This window comes from Hyperoodon ampullatus, assembly GCF_949752795.1.
Source record: "Hyperoodon ampullatus genome assembly, chromosome: 9".
Taxonomy (NCBI): Eukaryota; Metazoa; Chordata; class Mammalia; order Artiodactyla; family Ziphiidae; genus Hyperoodon; species Hyperoodon ampullatus.
The window spans coordinates 64,806,556-64,816,247 of NC_136922.1; the positions used below are offsets into that span (position 1 = coordinate 64,806,556).

Sequence of the window (9,692 nt, forward strand, 5' to 3'; positions counted from 1 at the left end):
CCTTAAGTCCTCTAAGTCTCGCTCCTGCAGAAAGACACTGACACTGTGGCCAGGGTGCTGGAGGAGGGACTCCTGCAACAGGTAGGGCTGGACTGGATGAGCTTCACGTCTCCTCAGAGTCCAGTGTTCTCTGAGCTGATGACATTCAAGAAATCAGCACCAGGGGGGTCAGAGAAGGAACATGGGGCAGGAGAGCTTTGAGGAGATGCAGTCACAAGTGAGACAGAAAGAATGGGAGTGAGCGCTGAGGAACACTCGGGGGGCCTGCAGTGGTTTCTTAGGGGACAGACACAAGGCTGATTACATTTCTGCAAAGGCACAGGCTGTGACAAAGCCCAAAGTGCATGAACCGACTGCCATCTGCAGGGAAGACACAGAACTATCATAAAAGGAGGTTCAAACCTTATGCAGCTGTTTTTCTTTTTTTTTTTTTTTTTTTTTTTTTTTTCCGGTACGCGGGCCTCTCACCGTTGTGGCCTCTCCCGTTGCGGAGCACAGGCTCCGGATGCGCAGGCCCAGCGGCCACGGCTCACGGGCCCAGCCGCTCCGCGGCATATGGGATCCTCCCGGACCGGGGCACGAACCCGTATCCCCTGCATTGGCAGGCGGACTCTCAACCACTGCGCCACCAGGGAGGCCCTATGCAGCTGTTTTTCATTAACAAGTGACTGAGTCTGAGCACTGAGTCAAATCTGTCTCAGAGAAAAACCAAAAGTACAAACTTCACACTGACCTTGATAAGTCCAGGAGGAGGTTTTTCATAACTAGAAAGGAAGAAAACACCAGTCATGAACCATGTTCATAGGAATGTAACACATCTCAATCAGCAAAAGGCAACTGCAGACCAAAATAAAAAGGATATTTTTAGTAAGAACTTAAAACCATATTATAACATAGTTAATAAAATATGCCTAGCAGTCAGAGATCTTATATATAAATAAACTGATGCTATACCATATCCTGCTAGGATATAGCACTTAAATTCACCAAAATAATAACTAACTTGGTGTCTTAGGACAATGATTTTATTTTTGGAAGAAGGGAAAGCAAGAGATTGCAGGGAAAATGTGAGGTAACAAAAGCCTTGAACGAATTAGGGTTCCAGCCTGTCATTACAGTTGTCGGTTGATTTACCTACCATAACTTCCAGCTTCCGTAACACTGAGAGGCTCATGGGGGTGGGGGTGTGTGAGTGATCTGTTCTGACACGGATGGGGGCTGTGCAGAGGGCAGGGAGCAAAGCCAGAGGAAAGGGCCTGTTGTAGGGGAAGGAGGGGAGGGTGGTCTGTCCAGAGGCTCCCCCTCCCATCTCGCCTGCCCCCCGCTTCCCCCGACCCCAAAAGCTCCAGATTCAAGATCCTCCCCACTGGCCTATCCTGCTTGCAGAGTGGGCTGCTGTGCTGCCATCTACTGTGCAGCTCTCTGACTGCCCTTTATGCCCCTACTGACCTCCTGGGACTCAGGGATGCAGGACTCCTGCTTGGTGCCTGGACGAAAGGCTGGCATTCAATGAAGAACTACCGCTAGAGAGGCAGGTGACTGACTGGGTGCAAACGTACTTCCCCTTCCACCAACAGAGAGAGCTCTCAGACCCCCAGGGTCCTGAGGATACAAATCATGCCTGTGCTCCCAACTCATTTCCACTTTTCATCACTCCGCTGGGACTTCTGGAGAAGGCTGATGGATGCCAAATCTAGAAAAGCAGCATCCAATCCTAGGGTTCATTTTAAACAAATCAATTTTAAAATTTAAAAATTGAGATATAATTGACATATAACACTGTATTACTTTCAGGTGTAATTATGTTCAGTTTCAAGTACTGACACATTCCAGGCTATGCAGCACATAGCATGGGCGTCTGGCCTTTAAATATGAGTGCCTAATTGACACAACCCCCTTCTTAAAGAAAAGTAGTTGGAGGGACTTCCCTGGTGGTCCAGTGGTTAAGACTCTGTCCTCCCAATGCAGGGGGCACGGGTTCAATCCCTGGTTGGGGAACTAAGATCCCTGATGTCACACGATGCAGCCAAAAAAAAGTAGTTGGAAAAAGAGGCAGAACAACTGAGCAACTGAGGTCTTTTCAATGCCTCTATAACGAAATTTTACTGAGAGAGGGCAGCAGCATGCTGTGGCTGGTTTAAAACTGTATCTTGGCTCCAACAACTTGGAAATGGGGGAGTCCCAAAGTTGATACACGCAGAAGGTGAGTTCAGAGATGATTAATTTTTTGAATTTTGTACAGTGAAAATAATAAATTCTAAAATGGTTAATCAATAATCTAATAGTCAAATAGATACTAATTATCCCCAAACTAGTCAAAAATTGTTTAAGTTAAAAGAAAGAAAGCAGTAGTGTATAGGACAGTGTGTTTGGTATGGTTCTATTTGTGTGTATGGGAAAAGGGAGATTATATATATATAGGATACCCGAGGGAGGGAGCTTTATTTTTCACTTACATTTATTTACATGCAAATACACTGCCTCAATGTTTTTTAGTTACAAAAGAAAAATAAAATTAATGTCATCTTCCTTACACCTATTGGTGTAAGGTTGTTGTAAGGCCAGGCTAATAAAGGTCTGAGAGATAAACCAAAGGTAACTTGGGATGTAGGGAAAAAAAAAAAAAAAAAAAGAAGGCCAAAAATATGCTAATAGGAGCTCATTTCTGCTATAGAGTTATATAGGCTGCATTTTTGTTTTAAAATTTCAATGTTATTTCTCTAATTGTTTCAGTAATTAAATCCTCACTCTTGCTCTAACCAACTTGCTATTTCCACCTACCAAAAAAGAACAGGTATATTAGGAGTAACTAAACTGAATTTTCAGGCGATATTGAAGGTTCAACTTAAAAACTTACTCCTTGCAGAAGTAACCAGTCAACAATAATCATGCCAGGCCTAGTGCTAAGTACCAGAAGGGAGAACTAAGGGGATAAGGGTACTCCTAAATGAAATCTAGAAAAGTCATAAAGTTGAAACTCCTCTCAGAAACACCCATGTAATTCTTGACAAGGGTACTTCGTAGCTTGGGACCCCCAGAGTGGAGGCCTCCCCAGTGGCCCAGCTCATGTCACAAATCTAAACCTAAGTCAGCCTGCACTAATGGGAAATGCCTCACTGTCAAGGAAATCTGGAATACCCCAATCACAATCCTCCAACTCAGCTTAATTTAGCTTATGTGACCCTAGATAAGAGGATGTGCTAGTCTTATAAGGAAATCCCTGACCCTCTAGCCAATCGTGCCCTATTTCCAAGTTGCCTCACCTAAGGCCCCATAAAACCCGCTCTTGTCCAAAATCCCTGGGAAGAGTGTTCCACTGCATGTGAAGTGCTGTATTTCTCAGTCTGTGGATTGTTTTCCCTTGAATTAAGGACATCAAACTCGTTAACAAATTGTATCATTTTTCTTTTTTGACATTCTTTAGAACTGTCTTGATAAAGGAGATGTTTTGTTTTTTTGGAGTAGAGAACCCCATATCCCAGCCAGAATGTTTTCCAGTTCTAAATCAGTGTGAATGGGCTTTGCAGGTAAAAAAATTTTACTTTGAGTTGTGATCCACTCTCACTGCTGTCTACCTTGGGCAAGTTACTTAAACCCACAGAGCCTCAATTTCCTCATGGGTAAATAGTTCACAGCAAACTTGTGAAAGGCACCCCACAATGCTGGCTTCTGCCTCTTCTGTTGAAGAAAAGTTAGTGCTCTTAGTAGCCTCATGAGGCAGCTCAAGATTAGGCACTAGCATCATAAAGGCCAAGATCGGGACCCAAGAGAGAGGCCTCGCCAACCCTCACATCTTTTTACAGATCTGCAGCTTTACAGGGATTTACCAGCTGCTCCTAAGAGGAGGTGGGCATAGACCTGGCAGTGGGCTTCCTACAGACATCATCCCCAGCCAGGTTTACTGCCTTTCTAGGCCATGTGACTCTTCAACATCTGGCTCCAGGGATCACTGCCTTTTCCCCATGCAGGTGAGGTGGTATAGGATCATGCCACCTAAGATGGCTGTTCCTTGGCTCTCTTTATATCCCCTATTTGATCAGTCCCTGCGCTTCACCTACACCTTCCTGCATGACTGACCTTCCCTCTTAATCACAGAACTTATTCAATAACTGCCTCTGTGCTTGCCCCGCCCCAGCTAACAGCTCCATTAGGATAGTTTATCAAAGTGAAAACCTCTGCCCTGTGACAGTTGATAACCTGAGGGGCTGAGGGACACACCTCTCTGCTGGTTTCCCTGGTAACTGATGGGCCAACCTGATGTCAATCCCCACTATAACTGGTAAACCTCCCCACCCCCCAAGCAAAGGCTGCTGTCTGTGTCCTGACTGCTGTCTGCTGTACACAGTGGGGTGCTGCTTCAGGACTTTGCTTCAGACTTATAAGATCCCCTATCCAACAAACCTTCAGTGTCTCTGTTGCTATCTCCAGGCTCTTTCTTTGGTCTTGTGGCTGGGCAGTTATAAGACTTGCAGGCCTGTGGGGTGCAGTGAGGTATATCAGAGGTGCAGAGGTGGTAGATCAGGGTTCAGCAAATCTATCCCTACCACCTCTGAGGCTCAGTAAATTACCATGTGATTAGAGGACTGGAACTTTCAGCCCCACCTCCAGGAAGGTTGAATTAATCACTAATGGCCAATGATGAATCAATCAAGCCCATGTAATGAAACCTCTATAAATACCCAAAAGGATGGTGTTAAGACAGCTTCAGGGTTGGTGAACACGTGAAGGCGCGGCATACCTGGAGAGCGCATGGAAACTCTACACGGCTTCTCACATACCTTACCCTATGTATCTCGTCCATCTGGCCCTTCCTGAGTTATAACCTTTTATAATAAACCAGTAATCCAGTTAGTAAAACATTTTCCTGAGTTCTATGAGCTGCTCTAGCAAATTAACCAAACTAGAGGAGGGGGTTGTGGAAACCTCCAATTTATAGCAGGTACCAACCTGGACTTGCAAACATCTCTGGACCCTTCCAAATAAGGATTATGATGGAGGAGTCTAGTGTCCATCCTCATCCTCACTATCACTAATCCAGGGCCTTTCTAAAGGGATAGAGGAAGATTTACTCCCTGAAGATTACACAATAAACAACTGGTATAAGTAGAATTAGCCTTTTAGATACAGTACAAAGCTTTTTAGGTATGATATTTCCAAAGAAAATTCTTAAAATATTTTCCAATGGAAAGCTGTGGCATGTCATAGGCCTAGGCCTCTTTTAGGAGGAATAATGGAAATTTGCATAAATTGGGCAGGTGATACAGTCCATCAGCAGCCCTTCATTAGACACATTAATGCTATGTCTTAGGCATTGGGACTTAAGGGAGTTTGGAAGGGAGGTGGTAAAGTCTATGTAAATATCCAGTCCGACAATAATTTCTTTTTGCCATAGGAGTTGTACAAATCACATGGTCAAACTATCTGAATTCCTCAAAAATATGTAAATGTTTTTGCCTAGATAGAAAAAATATGTGATGGAACTGCACATTTAAAAAAATTTTTATTTTTAAATTTCTTTTTATTTTTTGGCTGTGTTGGGTCTTCATTTCTGTGCAAGGGCTTTCGCTAGTTGCAGCGAGCGGGGGCCACTCTTCATCGCGGTGCACGGGCCTCTCACTGTCGCGGCCTCTCTTGTTGTGGAGCACAGGCTCCAGACGCGCAGGCTCAGTAGTTGTGGCTCACGGGCCCGGTTGCTCCGCAGCATGTGGGATCTTCCCAGACCAGGGCTCGAGCCCGTGTCCCCTGCATTGGCAGGTGGATTCTCAACCACTGCGCCACCAGGGAAGCCCCTGGAACTGCACATTTTGAAATCTGTTATTATTAGCAATGGACTTCCCTAAAAAAGTCCATTTTAGAACTATTTCCACAAGTGTAAAGGAATGTGGTTGATGTTTTTTCCTAGGGCTAAACAATTCATTAGTTTAGGTAGCATGTTAAAAAGATATTTCTCAAAGATAAAGGTAATATTTAACTATTGAAAATAACAGATTTGGAAATGAGAATCGGAGTGTGTTTACTGAGTAGCTGGCTTCTGTGCTGTGACAGCTGAGAAGTGTGCATTATCTTTGTAATTAATCCTCAGAATTAAAAAAAAGTTAGTGGAGGCCCATTATTTTGTGCCATCTGTGAATCCTTGCCATTATATCATTCAGGTTGTGATAGGTTGCCCTAGGCAGTATAAAGACTAAATTAAGATAAATTTCGATAAGAGATTATCTCCTAAATAGGCATGGGACAAAAAAATCTTTATTTTGCCAAGTACTTAATAATACTCTTTGTGTATTTCAGTGTTGGGGTAGGATTTCTTTTGGAAGAGTCCTTCACGTAAGCATACTCCATCCCAGTTGTTCCTGTAGCCTGGCCCTATGGGGGCTGGAAGGCAGAGATGAAACTCCACATATACTCAAAATATCCATTCTGTTATGCCCAGTAGCTCAGGAGCACTTGAGTGACAGAGCTGGAAAATGGGCAGAAGCATGTGTGGAAGACTCAGATGCCTTTGGGGGCCTGGCAGGTATGGTAAGAGTAAGAAAAATTAAGGTCAGGTGTAAGATAATGACCAGAGGAGTGTGAGGGTAACTAAAGAGGGCATACCAGGTGGCAAAAGGATTTGAATTCCATTTGTAAAAAACCACAGTGGAACTTAACATGCCTGGTTGACCAACTTACTTATCTGTCTTCCTTCCCCAGACTCTCTTAAAATGACAATTAAAGAAATAAAAAAAGGTTAGAAGCCACACAGAAATCCTGAGAGGAGATATAAGGCTGGAGACAAGAAGGGAAGGGAAAGAGAACTAAACCCTCATCTACTATAACATGAGCTTAATAGGTAACATTTACTATTCAATCGAAAAAAAAGCAGTATAAGCATATAATTCAGAAATAGTTAAATCCCAGAGAAAAAATTAAGTTTCCCCATTGAAGCCTTGGTTGGAGGAAAAGGTACAGGGAGTGTGAGTAGAGATACAAACCACTATTTTTTGAAATTAGACTTTTCATACTATTTGATGTTTAAACTACGTTAAAGTATTACTCTGGAAATACAGACTTCCATTTAAAAGGAAAGAAGCCTCTGAACTAGCCAAACTATAAATATGTCAACAGCCCAGAACTTTTAAAATCTCTGAACTGAAAAATCCCACTGGTCTGAGAATCAGACACCCGGGTTTCTCTTTAGTTTTGTTAGTTTACAGTTCCGTGTGTGCTTGATCAGGTTACTTAACTGCTGAACTTGCATTTTCTCATGTGCAAAAGGAGGTTATAAAAGGATGTCTGGGCTTCCCTGGTGGCGCAGTGGTTGAGCGTCCGCCTGCTGATGCAGGGGACATGGGTTCGTGCCCCGGTCTGGGAAGATCCCACATGACGCGGAGCGGCTGGGCCCGTGAGCCATGGCCGTTGAGCCTGAGCGTCCGGAGCCTGTGCTCCACAACGGGAGAGGCCACAACAGTGAGAGGCCCACATACTGCAAAAAATAAAAAATAAAAAAAAAAGGATGTCTGTGAGTGTGCTCTGAGCTACAAAATAAATGTAGAGTATTAACAACTATGTGGCATCCTACAGTTAGGATACTGAGGGCTAGGGGGTGGGGTAGGGCGGCTGAGCCCTGCCTGAACTTATCCTAGGGAAATAATGTTCAATGTTCAACATCGGCCTTGCACAGGCAACAAAGAGCCTCCCAGAGTGCCCTGAAGGGGCCAGGACCGTGGATGCCAGCAATCCACAACCACTGCCCAGTGAAGTGAAATTCAGCTCAAGATCCGCACTGAGAAGAGCAGGCCAGTCTACAAGTATGCATTTTGTGCCAAAGCTCCCAGCGGTTAATAATGAAGGATTAACCCTTTAAGGACTTTTCATGCTGTCTCAGCAATCATGAGAAGGTAGGTAATGGGAAGTGCCTAAAACAAATAATTCAGATAACTCAGTGAACACCAAACTTAGAAAAGCCAGACTTCTAAAGCTGATTACAGAACGACAGAAACACAGAAAAGAACCGCAAGGGTCATTAAGCCAACCTTCCACCTGATGTTTAAATCTCCTTTACAACCAACCCTTCTCTCAGGCGTTATCTGGACTCTCTCCAACCCCGGGTAGCTGGGGGAGTACAGTGCCTCCTAGGTCAGGCCACGCTGACCAGCAAGAATCTATGACTCTGGTCCTAATTCTTGTTGAGCTGGAACTGGCCTCTTTGAAGCTTCCACCCTTAACCCTGGTAAAAAAAAATCCTGGGGACGAGAGAGAAGTCCACGCTCTCTTCTACCTGACAGCTCCTCCCGAAGAGTCGGGGACCAGGCCCTCACGCCACATTTATTCTTCCCTTCCTCACCGCGCACTCATGTTACGGGACTGGGCTTTTTCCTCCCTAGTTAACAGCACTAGATGAAAAGGATGGGGATTTTACCCAGTTCAGAGCGAGCCCCTTGAACTGAGAAACGGGAAAGGACCCAAGGGCGCAGCCGCACTTCTCCTGTATACAAACCCTGACCGACGCCGACGTCCCCGCACAAGGAATAAAACCGTCGTTTCCGGCGGGGAAGAGCCCGCCCACCGCCGCCTAACGCGCCCGGGACGAGCCTGGGGATGGAGCCTCCCCGCTCTTCCTCCAGCGGCTGAGAGTCCAGCGTCCCGCAGCCCGGGGTCAAAACCCGCACCCGGCTCGCTGGGGACGGGCCCACCTGCCCACTCGCAGGTCTCCAACCCCGGGCGGGCCCCGCCGCGCGACCCTGGGCCCCGACCCCATTCCTCGCGTTAGTCGGGGGGCGGGCGTGACGGACTCACAAGGACTCCAGGTGCTTGAGCTGCTGCAGCTGCTGCGCGTCGTGCCGCCGCCGCCTCTGCTCCCGGCGTCGCTGCAGCTCCTGCTCCGGAGGCTCCCGCGGCCGCCGCGCGCCCCCTGCCCCCGCGTCATCGCGCCTGGGTCGGGACGACATCGCGGCCCCGCGCGGCGCGGCTGAGGCGGCCCCGCGCGGCGCGGCTGAGGCGGCCGGCGCGGCGAAGACGGTACTTCCTCTGCGCTGCGCACGCCTAGCCCCGCAGCGCCCCCTCCCGCTGCCGCTCCGCGTCCCGCCGGGCCGAGCCGGGTGTCCCCTCCGCGGCCGCCTGCACCGCGCCGCCCAAAGGCCAGCGCGGCCTCAAGTTGTTGATCGGAGCGCCGGGTCCTGCAGTCACGTCGGCTGGTGCTGGAGGCCGGAGCGCGCCCCCTGGCGGCGGCCGGGAGTCTCGGTGCTGAGGACGCTCTGTCGGGACCCTGAGCCAGTTCTGCGCGTGGCTGGGCCCCTCTCCGGGTCGGGCGCCTCCCCTCGAGATCTTCATCCCTGGAGGCCGGGAAACTTGTGCAAGTCATTTTCGTATTCCCCCAGTGGCTAGGCATACAGGAGCTGCTCGTTACATGTTAGTAGGATTCATCCAGTTTTGGAAGCAAGGCTTCCATAGAAATTCTCCAGTGTTCCAGAACATGTGATCCATGCGATGTATAGTCAGTGTAGTATACTGTATTCAGATAAGGTTTGGGTTATGGAAAAGAAAAGCTGATATACACTGTGCACTTCTTATGCGGTCATTGAGCTAAGCCCTTAATAGGAGTTGATTTAATTTTTAAAATCGTAATAAGTGCTGTACGTAATACCCATGTGTATTATCCTTATTTTACAGATAAGGAGGCCCAGAGAGTTAACTGACATGCCCAAGGAAACAGA

At 47.0% G+C, this 9,692-nt stretch overlaps 1 protein-coding gene across 13 annotated transcripts in view; it reads right to left on the bottom strand.

Annotated features, from left to right (window-relative positions):
* The window catches only part of RP9 (RP9 pre-mRNA splicing factor), a 175,234-nt gene extending 166,143 nt beyond the window's left edge, over window positions 1-9,091 (bottom strand). For 10 of the 13 annotated variants that reach the window (XR_013811061.1, XR_013811062.1, XR_013811063.1 and 7 more), the window contains exon 1: window positions 8,776-9,091. Coding sequence is in view for 7 of the 13 variants with exons in the window: in XM_079710870.1 (XP_079566996.1) it covers window positions 8,776-8,927 (152 nt within the window). In the remaining 6 variants the exon portion in view is untranslated. Of the gene's footprint in view, window positions 1-733; window positions 765-8,775 lie in introns of all 13 variants that reach the window. The other 3 variants (XM_079710864.1, XM_079710868.1, XM_079710866.1) reach the window with 2 other exon arrangements.
* Window positions 9,092-9,692: the final 601 nt, after the last annotated feature.